The sequence below is a fragment of the Psammomys obesus genome, unplaced genomic scaffold (assembly GCF_907164565.1).
Source record: "Psammomys obesus unplaced genomic scaffold, mPsaObe1.curated_primary_1811, whole genome shotgun sequence".
NCBI lineage: Eukaryota > Metazoa > Chordata > Mammalia > Rodentia > Muridae > Psammomys > Psammomys obesus.
This window is the reverse complement of record NW_026588752.1, coordinates 6,697,099-6,717,051: the sequence shown is the minus strand read 5'-3', so window position 1 is coordinate 6,717,051 and position 19,953 is coordinate 6,697,099. Positions and strand designations below refer to the sequence as shown.

General features: G+C 50.3%; 1 protein-coding gene across 3 annotated transcripts; it reads right to left on the bottom strand.

Annotated features, from left to right (window-relative positions):
• Positions 1 to 5,794: 5,794 nt before the first annotated feature.
• Hagh (hydroxyacylglutathione hydrolase) lies at positions 5,795 to 19,856 on the bottom strand. 3 transcript variants are annotated; one of them, XM_055604809.1, is made up of 9 exons: positions 19,729 to 19,854; positions 17,398 to 17,573; positions 16,631 to 16,695; positions 13,432 to 13,549; positions 12,885 to 12,993; positions 9,524 to 9,627; positions 9,154 to 9,255; positions 6,476 to 6,555; positions 5,795 to 6,047 (listed from the first exon to the last, which is right to left on the bottom strand). In XM_055604809.1, the coding sequence occupies exons 1-9, from the start codon at positions 19,802 to 19,804 to the stop codon at positions 5,948 to 5,950; spliced, it is 930 nt and encodes a 309-aa protein (XP_055460784.1). In that variant the 5' UTR covers positions 19,805 to 19,854; the 3' UTR covers positions 5,795 to 5,947. The 3 variants fall into 3 exon arrangements, with proteins under 3 accessions (XP_055460784.1, XP_055460785.1, XP_055460786.1); XM_055604810.1 differs by lacking the exon at positions 19,729 to 19,854 and adding an exon at positions 19,641 to 19,721; XM_055604811.1 differs by lacking the exons at positions 5,795 to 6,047; positions 12,885 to 12,993 and having other exon boundaries at positions 19,729 to 19,856.
• Between the last annotated feature and the right edge of the window lie 97 nt (positions 19,857 to 19,953).

Genomic DNA, 19,953 nt, shown 5'->3' with positions numbered 1-19,953 from the left:
ACTAATATCCTACCGTGTGAATGGACCACACTGTCTTTATCTGTCAGTTGACAGACATCAGGCTGTTTCACTTCCTACCTCTCGTGAACATGGATGAGCAAGTGTCTCTCCACAGTAAGATCTAGTGTTGTTTGGGTATGTGCCTAAGCATAGCATAAGCAGATGACGGGGTAAAGCTCTTCTTACCCTGGTGCCGAGGCCTTTAGTTTATTTCACTGGGTGCAGTCAGTTTTGGCTCCCACCATTGATGCCAACATCTGGTTTGGGGTTTTCTTTTTTTTTTTTTTTAATCTTGGCCCTTCTGACTCAAGATGAAATCTCAAGGTAGTTTTAATTTGCATTTTCCTAGTGTCTAAAGATGCTGAACAAGTTTTCAACTGTTTCTCGGCCATATGTATTTCATCTTTTGAGAACTGTTTAGTCCTATGCCTTCATTGGGTCGCTTATTTTCTTGATTTAAAAAAAAAATGTCTTTGTATATCCCAGAACTAACCCTCTGTCAAAGGTATAGCTGGTAAAGATTTTTCCTATGCTGAAGTGTGTCTCTTTACAAATGACAGTGTCTTTTTGTTTGCGTAAACGTTTTAGTTCTGTGTGGTCCCATTTGTCAGCTGTTGGTTTATGCCTTTGCTACTGGGGGCTTGTTCTGAAAATCCTTTCCTGTTCCTGGAGTTGAAGCGTATTCCCTACTTTCTCCTTGGATTTGGGGAATCGGTCTTACACTGAGAGCTTTGCTTTGGAGTTGAGTTTTGTATAGGAGGTGAGAATCAAGTTTCATTTAACTCTCCGATTTGACTATCAACGTTTTTTCAAGTGTGCAGTGTTGGCCTCTGTGAAAAAGAATCTGGTGGCCATAGGTGTGTGGACTCAAGTGAGTGTTCCTTTCTGCTCCGCTGCTCAATGTTTGTTTTTATTCAGTACCGTGGCGGGCGGTGGCATTGTTGCTCTGTAATACGACTTAAAGTCGGGTGGTTGATATTTTAAGCCTTGGGTGAGGTATCCTCCGTCACTAAGCTGACATTTTTTTGAGGCAAGATCTCAAACTGAACCTGCAGCTCACTAACTGGCTATCCTGGCTGGCCGGAAAGCCCAAGGTCAGGCTGTCTCCACCACCATCACCCCGATGCTGCACCGCCACAGCCAGCTGGCATGTATGTAAGGGATCCACGCTTATAGCCGACCCTGACCTGTACCGTCTCCCCAACCCACTTCATCACTTGTGAAAATATACAGTATTTTGCTTTTTTTAATTGTTTGGTCGGGTTGGTTTTTTGAGACAGGGTTTCTCTGTGTAGCCCTGACTATCCTGGAACTTCTGCAGACCAGGTTGGCTTCAAACTTAAGAGATTAACCCGCCTCTGCCTCCTAAGTGCTGGGATTAAAGGCGTGCACCACCACTGAAGCCTTCATTTGTTTTTTAAAAGATTTATTTTTATGTGTATGAGTATTTGCCTGCATGAATGCATATGTACTCCATGCAAAACTGGTGCCTGCTAAGGCCAAAAGAGGGCACTGGCTCCCCTGGCCCTGGAGGCAGAGAAAGTTGTGAGGCACCATGTCTGTAAGAGCAGGACCACCACACCAGCTAGGCTTATTTACGATCTTTGCTTTCCAAGACTTCATTATGGACTTGACATTAGACACTGCATATTACCAGATCTGAGTTTTGTAAATTCTGTAACTTGTCTATTCTTTACAATGTCTTTTTATTGCAAGTTTCTGATTTAAATGAAGAATATCAATTTGTTTCTTCTGTCTCAAGACTTGTATGGCACATCCAAGAACCATGCCTAACCGATGCTCCTGTATTTTCTACCAGCTTTTCCTCTAAACTTCAGCATCTAAAAGCTCTTTGATTCTCTAATGCAGTCTGAGTTAATATATGTTATCCGAGTTGTGAGTGTTACCAAGTTCATTCATGTTTCCCCTACAGAAGTCCAAGTCACCCAGCCCATCTGTTGAGAAGACGGTTCTTGGCATCCAACCAAGGAAAACCAAAATGGCCACAAGCATAATGGTTTGTTCTCCACTGTGCTTCCCAGCCTGTGCCCAGCCCTGTCCCTGGGCCACTCTGAATGTCATGCTGTGCCTTTCCAGTTTCAAGAAGCCAGAGGTCCCAGAACCTTGTTTGTTTACAAAGTTGGTTTGGCTCACCTTGGTTCTTTGGATCGATGGGATTTCGCTGGTTGCGCTTTATCTATAGATCAGTTTGTGGAGAGCTGGCATGTTAGCGACAGGGTCATTTCATCTGTGATCATGAGCGCCTGCCCATGGGCTTAGTTCATTTCTCTTAGCGACATTTTGCCATTTTCCATGTGTAAACCTTACACGTTGATACAGGGCTTCCTCGGCATTTTATTAGTTTGATGCTACTGAACGTGGAACTGCTTTTGGATTCACTTTTAGATTAGCAGTATGTACAAGGTATGTACTAGTATGTAAAGATACATACTGTCATCCTGCGGCCTGCGGACTCTGCTCAGCCCACTGTTTCCTGGGATTGGCTGTGTCGTGCTGTGCCGTTCAGTTACCTTCTCCTTGTTATTTATACGGCCGTGGTGTGCCTTTTGATTTACTGCAGTGCCCCGTGAAATGGCCAGGGCAGATGACTTTGCCTTGCCCCTGTGTCGGAAGAATTAAGTCATGTGCTGTTAACTGTGGTTCTGGCTGTGTGATCCTCACAGAGTCTAAAAGACAGTATAATGTCTTGATCCCAGGGGTCCTGGAGAGGAAGAGGGATCCGGAAGGCGATGTGGGAGGCTGGATGACTCAGCTTCTCCAGCTCTGAAGGCAGAGAAAGGGGCTGTGAGATGGAGCACGCGGGCGGCTTCTAAGAAACGAGACCAGTCAAGGACACATTCCTAGAGCCTTCAAGAGGGCAGGCCTGCTGACACCTGATGAGAGCCACGCCATCTGCCAACCCCAAACTGTAGGATGGTAAACTCGTGTGGTTTGATAGTTCTAGGGCTGGGGATCTCTCACAGCAACAGGTTCAAGCACATACGGTATTCTTTCCGGCCATGAAAGCGCCCAGCAGTGGAGAAATTTTGTGAATAGCGTTGGACTAGGCCAGACATTCTTCTGAGGTGATCCTATAGGCCCTGTTCTCTACTCAGATGGCCTGCTACCCTGGGTGGTGTTCAACATTACATTCCTGAGGTAGGTCCCACATGGTTGTGGTATATAAGGTTGCTGAATTTGAATCTAGGTTGGTGACATTACGGATTTTTGTCTTTTCATGTGTGTGATCTCTTTCTGGGGCTTTGATATCATAGAAACATTAGTCTGACAACTGAGCTGGGAGCAGCCACTCGAGGTTCTGAAACCTCTTTGTATGCTCGATGCTACTGACAGAAGACACCAATGAAGCCACGTGGCCTCTGCTCTCTGTGGAACACTTGGGCTGGAGTAGGTGTAGTCACAAGCCACCTCCAAGACTTTCTCAGGTTGATGCAAGAGGGTCATGAGTTTGAGTCCAGTCTCAGCTAGAGAAACTCTGTGTCAATCAATCCCTCTCCTCCCCACGTATGTTTGGGTATGTTGCCCAAGATGGCCTCAATTTGTAGCCTCCTAACAGCTGACAGGTACATACCAGCCCAGTTAATTTGTCTTTCCAGGGATCTGTCCACTTCATTTTCATTTTCTCCCTCACAGACCCTGGTGACTTCCACATGAGCAAGTGATTTCCTCTTTCATGACTTTTAAATCTTTTGATATAGAAGACATTTTATTTTGATCCAGTATGGGTCAGAGTTTGATTTTTCAATCTCTTAAAAGAACTTCTGATTTTCTGTTTTACTGATTTTCCTTCTTTTTTGGGGGGTAGGCTGTATTTTCGATACAGGCCTTATTCCGTAGCTCAGTCGATCCTTGAAATCACGCTGGCCTCAGAACTGAAGAGTGCTTCTGCCTCAGCCTTTTCAGTAACGTGATCCTGGTGTGAGCCGTCGTGTTGACTGCAATGTCTGATTTATTCTGGGATGCGGGGATCTGCAGAGCTCACTAGGTGCTGTCCCCAGACGTGCACCCAGCTTTTCCTTCTGATCATTTGGGTTTCATCTGTTTTCAATTTTATTTTATAGACCTTTATTTTATGTGCATTGATATTCTGCCTGCATGTCTATGTGAACAGAATGTCAGATCTTGGCGTTACAGACAGTTGTGAGCTGTCATGGGGGTGCTGGGATCTGAACCCAGGTCCTCTGGAAGAGTAGTCAGTGTCCTGAACCACTAAGCCATCTCTCCAGCCCCTCATCTGTTTTCTTGTTTGGGGTAAAGCCTGCAATTTTGAGACCTTTTGTTTTCTCAAATAGGTGTTTAAAGCTATAAATTTCTTAGGACTAAAGATAAAGCTCAAGGGTAGAATACTGGCCTGGTGCATGTGAGGTCCTAGCTTCAGTCCCAGGCTGCACCCACTCGCTGCATTTATAACGTTTATATAAATATATATTGTATATAAATATGTATCCTCCCAGCACTGTATGTCACTTTAGTGTATTTTCCAATTTCACCTCCTGACTCATTTAATATTCAGACATGTTTATTTGGGTTCTCTAACTGTACCTGGTTCGAGAGCACACTCTACACTCTATCCTTTGTGAGTTGGTGTACGAGACACGATCTGTCCCAGAGATGCTCATGACATCTAGGGAAAGTGGTCATCAGATCCAGGTGAGTAACATTAACATCTCCAGTTACCGTGGGGTGAAAGTCTTTGAGCTCTGGGGACTGGTCCCAGATTTCTATCATCACTGCAGTCCTCAGGGGACTGCAGGAAACCAATGCAGGAAGCATGCCAGGGCTGCCCCAGCCCCACCCCACTGCTGTCCCGTTCCTTATTCTTGTCCTGGCCTTTGTGACCCTGAGACACACATCTACAGTGGTGGGCAGGCCAGAAGCCCACCTCTTCCAGCTGGACGGACAACAGTGACTAGAAATCTGGGTCATGAAAGGTGGAAACACAGAACACTGAGCACACCATTTGCCCTCCAACTGTGGGGGTGTGGTGGGGACCGATCCTGCTGCAATTTAAGTGGCCTCTTGTGTGACTTTCACCTCAACTGAAAGAAAATTTGTTTTGTTTTGTTTTGAGATAGGATCTATGTAGGCCAAGCTGGCCTTGAACTCACAGAGACACTTGTGTCTCTGCCGCCTGAGTGCTGGGATTAGTAGTGCGCCACCGCACCTGGATGGCTATAATTGTTAAGTCCTTTGTGGTTTCCCAGCTATACAGGGATGGGGTGGGGCGAAGAGTGTGCTCTGGGTGGGGGAGCCAGCATAGCACTTGCTGAGAATTCAGGACACTGAGCACAGCCACAAACCCCCATGGTGGCCAGCCCAGAAACTGCCCACCCCAGAGAAGGGCCTTCACCAATGGCCAGCTTCAAGTACATCAGAATGCTGCCACACCGAGGCACAGGCTTCAGCCCACACACGGGCCAACCTGAGACCCACCTTGGCCAGGCTGTGACACCCCCTGCTCTCAGGGACCTCGGTCAGTCACACTGACACAGACGCAGGCTTGTGGAAGTGTCCACACAGAGAAACACGGGCACTGATTCCTGGCAGCTGGCTACTACCCCTGAGGCTAGTCTCAAAGGGAGGAAAAGCCAAGGGGCCAGCCATCCCCTTTCTTCCTCAAAAGCCAGCATGCCAATGGGGGCTGCCCCGCCTCAGCCCCTCCCAAAGCCAGCACCACTAAGAAACTGGGTACAAACTGGATGACATGTGACCACAGGCCCCTGAGGCTATATACCTGTAAAGCCAGAGGTAATATAGAGTCCATAAGCAGGGATTATGGGAATAAATACTTTTAACCTTTCTCTCTTATAAATATGCATTAGAACGTTTGATTACACAAGCTAAGGGCTCTGAATTAACTTAAAATTAGACTAGATCCTGCATGAGCAGCAGGATAGTCACTTAAAAGTCCCTGTCCCCGTGTGCCTCAGTCCCGGGGCACCTTGAACTGGTCTTTCTCCCTGCGGATGGCCCTCATGGTGGTCACGGGGTCCGTCTCACCGGCGTGCTGCTGCACAGTCTTCTCCCTGTGGGGGCGAGAGATGAGCACAGGCTGCAGGCAGACACACAGCCTATCCCAGGAACCAGGGTCACTGCCGGGGATAAGCCAAACAGGTCCTCCCAGCAGGCTGGTGGGAAGCCACCAACTCCATGCCGCCTACCCAGCCCAGAGTCTCAGAGCTTCAAGGATCCTTCAAGAAGCTCTCCCACATGGGCCCTTGGTCCTCCACATCCTTGCAAGCTGCCAACGAAAGCATATCCTCCCATTCATGGGACAAAGCTGCCTCTCGGGTATACTTAATAAAGCCGGGGTGTGAGGGCCAGGCCTGCTCCCTTCAGGATGGGTTAGCCCTGGTTCATCTCTCTGCTGGGAGTGAACTTAGGCAAAATCATAAAGCATGAGCTTCCACAGGAAGGTAAGGCCAAGGAAGCCCCCCCTCCCCAACCATCTTACTTCACTCTCATAAAGGGGTTGTAGGTGAACTCCTCTGCCAGGGTGGATGGCACCGTGGGCTCCCCGATGGCATACTTCTCCTGTAAAAGACACACCAGTGGGTCCCACCTTAGTGATCTATCCTAGACAAGTGCAAGTAGAGCAAGAGCAGGCAGTGTAGACAAGTGGGTTCCTGGCTTCTACAAGCAAGGCAGGGCTCATGGGCGGGACTAGCCGTGGTCTCTAACCATGTCCCGGAAGGTAAGCTGCAGCCACTGGTACGTAGCTCCTGTTTGTGTGCTGCCTCTGAGGGAAGCGCAAGTTCTGACTTCATTACTGTGGCTTTGTGTTTCGCACAACAAAAACACAGTGCAAAGAAAGTAACCCCCACCCCACAAGGAAACCAGCATGAGGAGCGGTGAGTGACGGGCTCAGCACGGGGTGCCAGGAGCTCCCAGGGAGGGGCCGAGCAGTGGAGGCTGGGGGGCACTGGCTGCCACCTCACTTAGCCTTGCTCCTGAACACCTCAGACCATGGCACAGACAAGGCTAATGCAGCTAAGCCAACGGTGAGTTTAGAAGCTGAAGGGGTCTCCGAGCAGCTCTTGTCCAGCTGTGTCTGGCTAACATGGAGGCCTCAGGGACATGGCTGGGACAGCAGCTGCGGCCATCCAGATGAGCCTCCCTCACCACCAGGACACACAAAGCCAAAGGTTATATAATAAAGACCATGCAAGGCATCAGGAACTACAGGGGTTGAGAGGGGAACCGAAAACAGCAGGATCAAATTTTCAAATTCTGAAAAATCAGTTTAAGAGTTAAACGTACATTTGGGTATACAATTGTGCAATTCCACTTTTAAACATATTCCCAAGAGCAGGAAAAAGCATGAACAAAAAGACGCACATCAGCACTCAGAGCACCTTTATTATGACTGTAAACAGGAAGGCACACAGAGGGCTCACCCACAGCTCATGAATGAGCTCCTGTAGACACAGACGAACTCAGAAACAAAACCAACAGGGCTGGGCCTCAAAATAAGGCTGAGCAAGAGCCAGGGAGAACCAAGGGGGACCACATGGTTCTGTTATATAAACCTCTAGATAAGTGCAATTGACAGCGCTAGAAAACAGGGCAACTGTCAATGGCAAGGTGCTGAAAAGGTCAAGGGTGCCTGTGCAGGGAGGGGCTGGAAGATGGCTCAGCAGTTAAGAGCACTTGCTGCCCCTGCAAAGGACTTAGGTTCAGTTCCCAGCACCCACATGGGAACCTTTACTAATCAGTAACTCCAATCCAGGGTTCGGACGCCCTCTTCTGGCTTCTGTGGGTGCTACCATGTTTGTGATACACATAGGGACATGTGTAAAACATTCATATACAAAAAAATCAAGATAATTTTCCTTAGAAGTGCCTTTCAGAGGAGAGCAGCAGTGTTCTCTAGCTTGACTATGGCAGGGATTATGTGGGTGTGCACTGTCAAAAGTCCATCGAACTACAGATTCCACTCAAGACATTCTCATGCGTGTAAATTACCCTCAGTTGTTTGTCTGACGTTTCGAAGCTCTGGGTTGGATCCCCAGCACCCAGGGGAGATAAGCAGACAAGTAAGTTGGCATTACGGTAGGGACAGTGAGCATACTGTATGATCTTTATGTGATTACTAAATGCATACTCTAAGAATCAGGCCTGCCTGATTCCATATGATCGACTAATTAAGGGGGGCTGGACATTTCTCTGAGGGGATGGCTTTGGTGTGCTGTCTAGGCAGGCCTTGAACTTGTGGCATGTCTACTCCAGCCTCTTAAGTAGCTTAGATATGTGCCACCACCCCTGACTCAGCATCTGAATTCTGTGTTGTTTTGAGATAGTCTCCTATAGAACATGCAATGTAGCTGGGACTGGCCTTGAACTCCTGGCTCTCTCCACCACTCGGCCTGCCAGGTACTAAGATATGCCACCATCTCAGGTTGAACGCTTTGGTTTTGTTTGTTTCTGAAACAAGATCTTGCTATGTAGTCCTGGCTGGCATGGTATACAGAATGTATATGTAGGCTAGTCCAGCCTCAAACTTGTAATTCTCCTGCCTCAGCCTCCCAAGTGCTGGGAATATAGGTATGCTGAATTTTCTAGTATTACCTTGTAAACCCCTTCCTGACTGGAAAAGATGCTGGATGGGGTATTTTAAACAACACAACAGACCTAAACAAGGAAGCACCACTTCCTAAACTTGACAACAGACTTATACAAGGAAGCACCACTTCCTAAACTTGACAACAGACTTATACAAGGAAGCACCACTTCCTAAACTTGACAGAAGGGAGCTGCACCTCCCCCCGCCCTGACAACATTCACAGTGAACGACAGGGACGCAGAGCCCTGGGTCCAAGCTCTCGGCCATGACCTCGGGCTGTGCTGTGGCAGACACAAACCCCTGCAGACAGCAGAAACAGGTTCCTCACGTAGGGGCCAGCTGACTCACTGCTTCGTGCGGGGCCAGGCTACGCCCTGTATGCGGCCTCCTATGCTAAGATTCAGCAAAGGCCTGCGCTGCACCCTCCAGTCTGGCGGATTTTACTGCGGGGACCAGCACTGAGCTCCTGCTCCGCCAGGCATGCGAGCATCTGTCAGCATCCAAGCCCCTGGGAAGCCACTGCACCTTGACGGGCCCCTAGGACCTGCTCCAGGATTGGTTGCACTCACCTTGGCCCAGGCCAGTTTCTCCTGAATGGCAGCATTGTTGGGTTCCACATGCCGCGCAAACTTAAGGTTGTTGATGGTGTATTCATGGCCACAGTAGACTTTCTGAAGAAAGAGCCAACACGGGCCGTGTCATGACAACACTCTATATGCTGTGTGCACTTCGGGTACTGTGGGGCTACATGGATTAAATACTAATAAAAACTGCTAAGTTGAGGGCCCACTTCTCCCCGAAGCTCAGATGTGGGGCTGGCATGGGTATCTTCACACATTAAAGCAGAGACAGGTCTTGGGCCTGAAGGGTGGGTCCAGCATGCCATGGATCTGCTTCCTGGAGCTTATGGGGTCTTTGGGAAAGGGAGGCACTGCCTACTGTGTCTGGAGGAAGCCGGCCCAAGACTTCAAGCAGTGCCTTGTACATCTCGTCAGCAGTTCCTTCGTAGAACTTCCCACAGCCAGCAACAAACAGCGTGTCACCTGAAAATACAATGGCGGTGCTTCCGAAGCCAGCTCACACCCTGGCCTTCTGTACCTGGCACTAAGCCCCAGACTTACCAACAGGCACCCAAAGCCACCCAGCGCCACACCCACCCATACACCAAAGGGCATATTCACTCAAAACGGCACAAGGCCACCCACAGCTCTCCATCCTGCCAGTTTCGACCATAGCCACCAACTCACTGCTTGGGCCTGACACCCAGGGCACCCTCAGCCACTCTCAGTGCCCCAACCCCACCATAGCTGAAATCATCACAAACCCAGTCCATGTACCACCTCTCATCAGCCTCAGATGTCCCCCTTCTCCTGGCATCCATGTTTCTGACACTCTTTCCCTTTGTCGTCCCTGAGGCCTTCCCTTCCCCAAGCCCCAGACTAGCATTGCTCTTGGCCTCACCCTACCATCGGTAGAAACCTGACTGCTTCTGTTCCCTACACACTCCTGGACTTTGCACTGTGGCCAACCCAATTCAGTGGGCACTCGTGCCATCACTGACCTCAGCTGCCCCTGCCCAGGGAACCTGCACTGCTCCTGTGCCTCCACCTGACTGCCATGAGGAAGGATCCCAAACCTGAAGTCCTGAACTCACTCTCCTAAACAGTTTCTGCCCAGTCTGTCTCCAGCACTGTCTCCTTGTGCCTCTCAGTGCCCTGTCTGCCCATCTTAGCCCAACAGGCCTTATCCCACACTACAGGTGCAGAAGCTGCCCGGCCCTCCTACCACAACCTTCTCTGTTACACCCGCCTCCAACTCCCCACTCCTGGCCTCCTCAGGCAGCTGACTCAGATTTCCTGGGCTACTAAACACTACATTTCTCATCACTTGCCCTCCCTGCTGATGCCAGTTTGCCCCAGCATACCACGCAGGTATAAAATGACCTGCTGAAAGCTTGTATCACAAGCCAGGCGCTGCCCACCAGCAGCTCCAGAAAGTGCAGGACATCATGGGGTCTACACCCTGCAGTACCCTCCCTGATATATAAGACAGTCATGAGAGACCCAGCCTCAGGCTCAGCTGGGGCTCAGTGACCCCTGCCTAACACACAGGCCTTGGGCTCCATCCACAACACTGTCACATATAATAGGGCTGAGGCAATTGGGTAGTTGGTAAATGCTTGCCTTACAAGCAGCAGGATCCAAGCCTGACCCCCCAGAACTCAGATAAAAACCCAAGCATGCTGGCTAGTCCAGCCTCCCGGAAAAAGTTCTAGGCTGGTAAGACACCACACCCCTAAGAAAGAGAAGAAAGTATTGTCCTGGTTTGCTTTTCTGTTGAAGCGAAAAGCACCTCAGAAAGGGAAGGATTTACAATATCTTGCAACTCTCATGAAGAGACGTCTGAGCAGGCACCTAGAGGCAGGAGCTGAAGCAGAGAGCACAGAGGAGCACTGCTTACTGGTTTGCCCAGTTCGCTTTCTTACAGAAGCAGGACACACTTGCCCAGGAGTGGCACTCTGCACAGAAGACTAGGCCACAATTATTAATCCAGAAAACGCCCCACAGAATTGCCAATATGATGGAGGCATTTTTCTCAATTGAGGTTTTTTATTTCTTCCCAGAAGACTCTAAGTTGTGTCAAGTTGACAAAACATTAGGTAGCACAAGCGTCTCTGGGAATGACACCGAATACACACCCACAGCCACACCCTTCTCCCACAGCTGGCATGCCCTGATGTGGCTTTGCATGGTCAGACCATGATATCCAGCTCCTACAGACACTGACACAGGCTTTCACCAGGCACACAGCCATGCCAACATGTGTCCACACCTCAATTACCATGGACGGTCATAAGCTGAGGACCGTATGATCATCACGATTTTACCGCTGCAGTGCTGCTGTTCTAAAAAGCCCTAGCAAAGCCACCAGTGACCACAGAGCGTGAACACACAGCAGAGCCGCCCGGTTCCGTCCATGCTATAGTTGGAGGATGTGGAGCCTCAGCTCTCATCTTTACAGATCAGCAGTTCTCATCCTGTGGGTCACGACCCCTTTCGGGTAGAACAACCCTTTCTCAGGGGTTGCAAATCATTTATTTATGTTACAATTCCTAAAAGTAGCAAAATTACATTTATGAATTTAGCACTGAAAATAATTTCACGGTTGGGGTCACCACACCATGAGGACCTGTGTTAAAGGGTCACAGCATTAGGAAGGGTGAGAACCGCTGCCATGGAGGGTAGAGGTGAGCCACAAGCACAAAAATGGGCCCAGGGCCTGGTAATGAACCCCACGATGCTGTGAAGACATGGAACTGAGGTCAGGTGTGCTGGCTCACGCCTGTAATCCCTATACTCAGGAGGATTGCTACAAGTTCCAGGCCAGCATGGGCTACAGAGACCCTGTCTGAAATCAAAATACCACAAAACCCTGGCATTCTGTAGCATGTGGTTAAAAATAAGGTGGGGTTCCTAGGCGATTTTGCCCAATTCCCCCCACCTGAAAGCCCCGCTATGACCTCATAGGACGTGTTGGCATGCCCCCCAGCCAGGCTACGAAGCCCTGTGGCTGTCATGGGAGGGCAGAGCATCATCGCACTCCACATCACAACTCCAGGAAGCAGGACCCCGGCCCTCTGTAGCACACTGGCCCTGCGCTCCCAGCCCCACCCCCATGCCGCCTGAGTGCGGTTGTCATGAGGTTGTCCAGCCTCACGGGCTGGACCAGCACTGATTCCCCTTGTCTTCTTTAAAAGGAGAAAATTCCTGTCATTTCTGGACAAACATACTTGTCCTGACTGTGAACTACATACAGTGCTGCAGGACTTCCTCGGCCTCAACACGTAAACCACCCACGGCAAAGCCAGGCTGCTGCGGGGTCACTGGGTATATGTCACCCAGGCCAGGGCTGAGGTATGGCCTTGTGCTGGCCCAGCCCGGTTCATAGGGCTCTCTTCAAGGATGCAGGAAGGATCCCTGGGACCCCTGGGACCTTCCTCAGCCAGCCTGCCTCCAACCCATGCCTGTTTGTTGGTGAACACTGCAAACGGAGGCTGATCTGCTCACACACCTGGTGGAGCAGCCAGGTACACAGAAGGAGGCCAGACCTTTGCACTCTGTTGTTTGAAGGAAACCCAGGCTCCATGAGGGCTGTGGCTTCCTTACATGGGATATTGGGCTGGAGAAGATGCAGGCCCTGCTAGAAGGTCTGGCAGGAAGCCCTCTCTGCACAGGAGCTTTTCCTCACACAGCCAATGCCAAAGAGACGCTTCACATAGCCCTCGGCCTCCCGGACTCACCTGTGAACACAGCAGAGGGCTCCGAGCTACTGGGCCTGCTCACAAAGTAACAGATGTGTCCTGAAGTGTGGCAGGGTGTTGACAGACATTTGACGGTGAGAGACCCCACCTGAAACAGAGGGGCTGGGATGAGCTCCAGCCACCAACTGCCCTTCTGGCACATTGCCAGAGGCAGCACAGCTGGCTCCTAACGACCCTCCCCTTCCTGAGCACCTGGATACGCCTATCCCAGGCTCTACCTGCATTCTAGACACCTACAGAAGGCAGCCCAGGCCTTCTCACAGGCCTCTGGACACAGACAGGAGGGCCCGGGGCTCTCTGCTAAGGGGTGACCCCGGTGCAAGTGCTTCAGGGATGTTTGTTCGAGCGTAAAACCAAAAGAGGCTTATTTTGGTTTTGCCTCCAGAACTGAGCCAAATTGAAACCAGGCGTTTTTTCATTAAAAAAAAAAAAAAAGATGTAGATGTCAGCTCCCTTCCCAAATGGCGCCTGGGGACCTAACATCCCAGTGGGGCATGCCTACCGCTCTCACCAGGGCTCACTGTACCTGCAGTGTGGAAAGGTGTGTGACCTTGTGAGTCAAGGCCCCGATTCGGTCATCACCTCCGTAAACCTTCAGCCCAGGTTCCAGTTTCACTAGCTTCTCGTTCCCACCAGCATGGTCCCTACAAGTCAAACAGGAGGCCTGGGATGACCTGCTGAGGAGGAGGGCCTGCTCGCTTGCCTTTAAGCCCTGACCAAATGGAATTTTCACTTTGCCTAAACATTTTCCAGTAGAAAGAGGCAACCACTTGGCAGCAGTCAAAATAACTTCCTCAGGAGTCCAGTGCACCCCTGAAGAGAGAGAGCAGATCACACACAGCTAGGGTCCTGGGCATGGTTTCACACCACCTGGGGCACAGGAAATCATGGGGAGAGCTCCCAGTTGCACAGAAGCCTCACTCTTACTGCCCCTCCTAAGGTGAGGGGTTGGGCACCAGGGTGGGGCCCGGGTCACAAAGTCCCCCAGGTAGTCCTAATGGCACCCCAGTTTGTGCCACTCGGTTAAGGCTATGCTGGGAAGTTCTACAACTGCATCACCACCTTGAGGGAGATTTGCAAGGAGAGCACAGCGGGCGGTGATAGCCAAGGTGGTGGCGCCTCCCAGTCACACACCAGGGTCCCCATGGTTCCCCAGGGAGCTCTTTCACCTTTTAAAAGGAGAGCAGCCGAGGGCGGGGCCATGTTTACAGGCAGAGCTAGGAGGAGCCCACCTTCTAGGTCACCCTCAGCTCCCGGGCGTTTCACTCCATAGTGTCCTGGAGGTTTGGGGGTCTTTTTTTTTTAACTTATTTAATTTTATTTTATATGCATTGGTGTGAGGGTATCAGATCTCTTGGAACTGGGGTTACAGACAGTTGTGAGCTGCCATGTGGGTGCTGGGAATTGAACCCATGTCGTTTAGGAAGAGCAGACGGTACTCTAAACCACTGAGCCATCTCTCCAGCCCCCGGTTTTGGTGTCTTTAGAAACTCACTTATGTTATGTAAATACATTTTTGTTTTGGTCCCAGATGTGGGATATTGGGCTGATTCAGACAGTCCACAGCAGCAGACTATTTGCCTCATTCGGGCTCTGAGAGGGGCTCTTTCCCAGCTGCAGACAGTTTAATTCTGAGGACTCTGGAGAGGAAATAAATGCGGGGGGTGGGGGGGAGGGAGAGAGAGTGGGAGAGAGAGGCTTCTAGAAAAAGAAGGGGGGCCTCAGAGAAAGAAGAAGGCTGCTGCTCCTGCAGACTGATGGGAAGAAGTTGGAGATACCCTAAACAAAGGTTGGACTTTCCCAAGGACCCAACCACCAGCAGGAGGTACCAAAAGAGAACTATGTCCCTTCTCCCCACTAACCTTCTTTCTCTCCTGCCTGGTATTGGGGTGGAGAAGGGAGAAAGAGGCCTAAGAAACCCAAATAAGGGTTGGAGAGATGGCTCAGCAGTTAAGAGTACTGGCTGCTCTTCCAGAAATCCCGAGTTCAATTCCCAGCAACCACACAGTGGCTCACAACCACCTGATGCCCTCTTCTGGCCTGCAGGTGTCCATGCAGATAGAGCACTCAACATCTTAAATAAATAACATCTTAAAAAAGAAAGAAGGAAAAAGAAAAAAAGAAAGCCAACTACAATAGGTAGAATAGACTGGTTGGTAGTCAAACAATCCATGAACCAGCAGAGCTCTAAGATAACAGGGAGGAACAAGTGGCCTGGCCCTCTGCTCCACTGCCTCCAGGATAGCAGTCACACACAGGCGAGGAAGGAACTGTCACCTCATCGCCTACTTTTAAAATATCACTACCAATAAGCAGCCACAGAGGGACTGAGAGGCAAAGCTCAAGTTTTGCTTACATCATCTCAATCAGTGAGAGTTCCCAGGGCAGGCTCAGGGAAAAAGGCTCTGGCTGTCTTCGTGGATTCATTTAGAAAAGAAAATTAAAAGCCAAGCCTCCCCACCCCCACCCCTTTGAAGAGCCTTAAAAGATCCATAAAGCAAGTCCCAGGCCACCCAGAGACCTTGTTTATAAAAAAAAAAAAAAAAGAATAAAAGCTTTTGGGCAGCACTATTGAAAAGCCTCAAGTTCAAGGCCAGCCTGTGTCAGAGTGAATTCCCATTCCCATCTCAAAACACCAAAACCAACCGAACAACAGGAACCAGTCAAGACCTCTCACAGCTCACTATATAGACTAGGTTATAGTCTACACAGTCTGTATAATGACTATAGTCATTAAACTCACAGAGCTCCACCTGCCTCTAGCTCCCCATTTTGTTGGTTTTGGTTTTATTTGCTTAAGAAATATCAATAGCTGGATGGTGGTGGCACAGGTATCCAGGCAGAGGCAGAGAGAGAGAGGCAGAGAGGCAGAGGCAGGTAGATCTCTATGAATTCAAGGCCTAACTTGCTCTACAAAGCTAGTCTGGGACAACCAAGGCTACACAGAGAAACCCTGTCTTTTTTTTTTTTTTTAAACAATTTATTTAATTTTATTTTCTGTGCATTGGTACAAAGGTATTAGAATCCCTGGAACTGAAGTTATCGACAGTTGTGAGCTGCCATGTGGGTGCTGGGAATTGAACCTGGGTCCTTTGGAAAAGCAGGCAGTGCTCTTAACCACTGAGCCATTTCTCCAGCCCCGAGAAACCCTGTCTTGAAACAACAAAAACAAAACAAAACAAACAAAAAACCACTGATGCCTACCTACTCTTTTTCCTGACATGGATGGATGCCAACATCACTTTTGATAAGCCTAAGATATGTGAAGACAGTTACTGAGGGTCCTCCTGTGACCAGAGAAGCCTAGCTCTAAAGGACCAGCAGTGAACACTTGTGCCTGAGGGTGCTCACCTTATCCTCTGTTCTTCTTCACAAGTCACAAATACCTCACCCTGGAAGTTGCTGCATTAGTGGAGCCCAGAGGTGAGTGGCCCAAGGGGCAGAAGGCAGGAGCCTTGGTGCATTCTCTTGTTATTGATTTTATTACGTAAACAATGTTCGGTCTGCATGTTCACCTGAACGCCAGAAGGGGGCACCAGGTCTCATTACAGATGGTTGTGAGCCACCATGTGGTTGCTGGGAATTGAACTTGAGACCTCTGGAAGAGCAAGCAGTGCTCTGAACCACTGAGCCGTCTCTCCAGCTGTGGTGCATTCTCAGAATCTTTCCTTCTCAGGTGAACAACAGGTCCCACCCACAGGTTCACCCACAGCCTGAGCACTTACCAGTGGTGGTGAGTGGTGAGCACTGTGGTCAGCTTCACCCGGAGCTTCTTCACGGCTTCTATAACCTACAGCCAAGGAAGAGGCGGAGTAAAGGCCAGTCACACTGCTGGTCCTGGCTCGCCTGCCTGCAGAGTAGGTGCCCAGCCCTCTCCCCACCTCTGCTGGCTGACCGAACTCCAGACAATAGGCAGAGGGTTTTGTTTTTGCTTTTTTCCCTTGGTGAACCTAACTGTTAGGCCCCACCCACACTCTCTCCAAGCCCCAGCAGCTCTGACTGAGGTCATCCACAGCAGAAACATGGAAGATGAGCCAGATCTAAAGATTCACATATGTCCAAGCACAGAGGTTAAAAAGTATGTGTCAGTTTTGCCAACATGGCCTGTGGTTTCCCATACCCTTCGCACTGCCCAATCTTCCAGTGGCTAGACAACTTTGTTTTTTTTGTTGGTCTGTGGGTTTTTGTTTGTTTGTTTCTGGGGGTGGTGGTGTTTGGGGATAGGGTTGGTTTTCCTGTTTTGTTTTGTTTTTTTTGAGACAGGGTTTCTCTGTGTAGCCATAGCTGTCCTGGAAGAAGTTGCTCTGTAGAGCAGGCTGGCCAGAACTCAGAGATGGCCCTGCCTCTGCCTCCTGCGTGCTGGGATCACAGGTGTGCGCCACCACCATCAGGCAACAGCTCTGAAAGAACTAATTTCCGCCTAGCTTCCACAGAGCTGTTAAAGACCCTGTGGTTGTAACCCACTCGGGTGAGGTAGAGGCACCGCACATACCTTCTGGGGTTGCACTGGGTCCACCACGGCAGCCTCCTGGGTGTCCTCATCAATGACCAGGTACATGTAATTGTCGGTCAAGGCGGGCAGTAACTCAACCTTCATCGTGTCTTGCTGCACAATCAGACTCTTCCTGAAGTCTGTGTGACACAGGGAGATTCCCAGCAGGGCCTGACCTGAAGAAACACCCAAGAGGAACCTCAGGACACCTCACCAAGACTTCAGAGGGCCCATACCAATGACAGCTGGCTTTCCCAAGCTCCTGTGAGGGAATACCTTCTTTCACAACATCCTTCAGGAAAGCAGAGAGCAAGTAAGTCAGCCTGTCTCAGGTACAGAACTGTTGTTTTGGTTTTTTTTGGGGGGGAAAGTGCTTTTTAGGTTTTGGGGGTTTTGTTTGATTGATTTTTTAAAAAATAGATCTCCATCTATATCCCTGTCTAGCCCAAAACTCACTATGTAGTCTGGGCTGCACTTAAATTCAGCCAGCCTTTGGTCTTGGCCTCTTTCATTTTTGTTTGTTTTTTTTGCAGTGGACAGGACAAAGCCCAAGGGGCTCATACATGGAAGGCAAGTGAGCTACACCTCCGCCTAGACTTGGGATCATTGTATTTCTGCTCAGGCTGTCCTATCTGCCTGTGGTGTGACTCAAGCCTAAGGAAGGCAGGATGAGGCACCGGAGCGTGGCTGCTCACCCTCCAGCCATGGCCTCTGCACTAACAGAATTCAGTCCCCTGAACTTACAGCTCTCCACAGGCCTCTAGCCAGAGGAGAAAACAGTAGTTTCTACTAGATGGCCAACTAAATGGAAAATTCACACAGTGCCAGCATCTGAATATAAGGAACTGGCTGTTTGAGACTCAAGCATGAAGGACACAGAACTCAAGCAAGGACTGTCCTGGGGTGGGCCAAGGAGGTGGCAAGTGACTAAGGGTCTAAAGTATACTCCACCCAGTGGTCAGATGTCATATTTTCAGCACCTGAAAATATTCCGCCTGAAAATAGCCTTGAAAAACAATTTCTGTCTTAGCTTTAAAGAGGGGAAAACCACACAAGGTGGCAGAGGACGACGACATTCCAACCCTTTCTCAAAATGAATTCAGGAAACAACAGTTTCTATCCTGTGAGACATAAAGCTATCAACTGTAATAGCTGTGGCCAGCAAACTAACCAAACTACTACGGTCTGGTTTCATGGTGCCTCAGGTGAAACCCAGGGCTTCAAGCATTTGAGGGAAGTGCTCTGTCACTGAACTACAAGCCCACATCCCAGTTGTCCTTTCTGGTACAACAGCTGAGCAGTTTCCAGACCCTTCTTATGTTCTCTCTGTAAGATCAGGCTTCTGTGATACCTGAATTTCCCTAAGCCCCAGCGCTATACAAGCCCATGGACAGAAGAAGGGCGGAAAAAAGGTGAATATGAGCCCTTTTATGTATTTCCCGGCAAAGCACAGCCGGGACAAAGATCACAGATAAAGATCACGTTATTACTAGTGCTAAACCCACTCTAGGTCCGAAAGGGGCATGATGGCAACCTGAAGAAGATTCGATCACGCCTGAGGAAGGGAGTCACCAACTGAGGGCACTTCCAAAACCCTTCTACCTGACTTCACCCAGCCTGACACTGCCCAGAAAACGCTCCCGGGTCTTTACTTTGCAGCTAGGGACATTCTGCTTGAATTGAGGTCACAGACCTGCAGCCTTCGTTCAAGGCAAAACCCTCACACGCGTTTTATTTTGCTCAAATGTCTTTAAAAAGCAAGACGTTCAGAGAGTTGCCCCTTCTCACCGGGCGGGCTTCTGTGGCACCAAAAGCTGAGCTTCGGACGTCCATGAGCGGCGCTGCTCAGCAGTAACTGTACCCTCGCCTGGCTCTTAAACAGCCTCCGGCAGCGACACTACGGGGGATCCCTTAACTGGAGGGACCTGTACTTCTTGGTAAAGACGGTCTTGGTAAAGACAGACTTTGAATCACGGTTGTTTCCAAAGTCCCCGGCTAGCTGGACTACGGCCAGCCAGCTCCGGGATGCCAGCAACCCACTGTCGCTACATCAGCTGGGCGCCCCGGGGAGAGCTGACCTAGAGGCTGAGGTGGCGACCCTAGAACTGGAGTCCGGCAGGAAGGGAGTGAGTGCCAGCCCTCCGCCCCGATCCCGGGCCAGGACCCCTCCAGAGCGGCCCGCCTACTCCAAGGCCCTCTCCGCGCCCGGCCCCGCTTCTCGCTCGCCCGGCGATGTTCAGCACCTGCGCCCGGAGAGAGCGAGGACTCGCCCAACCGACGTCCGGCCTGCCGGCACCCGGCCGCGCCGCGTCAGCGCCTGGACACACTCACCCAGACCGCGGCGCGCGCAGACAGCTCCCAGCGCTGACAGGCTCCGGAGGCACCGCGACCCGCGACCCAGCACCATGACCCACGGGCTGCACAGTCCGGAGTCCGCAACACCAGCGTCGCGGGCATCAACACCGGCGTTGGCGACCGCAACCAATGAGCGTCCTCCTCGCCCTGCTCCCAACCAACCAGCTCCTGCTCTTAGGCCGCGCCCCCAAGCCAGCAGAG

Excerpts from the sequence above, each read along its gene's own strand:
- Hagh (XM_055604809.1), bottom strand. The coding sequence starts at position 19,804 with ATGGTGCTGGGTCGCGGGTCGCGGTGCCTCCGGAGCCTGTCAGCGCTG. Across the intron at positions 9,628-12,884 it reads GCCCTCTGCTGTGTTCACAG|GTGACACGCTGTTTGTTGCT; the intron begins GTGAGTCCGGGA and ends TTGTATTTTCAG. Across the intron at positions 9,256-9,523 it reads GCCGGCTTCCTCCAGACACA|AAAGTCTACTGTGGCCATGA; the intron begins GTAGGCAGTGCC and ends CTCTTTCTTCAG.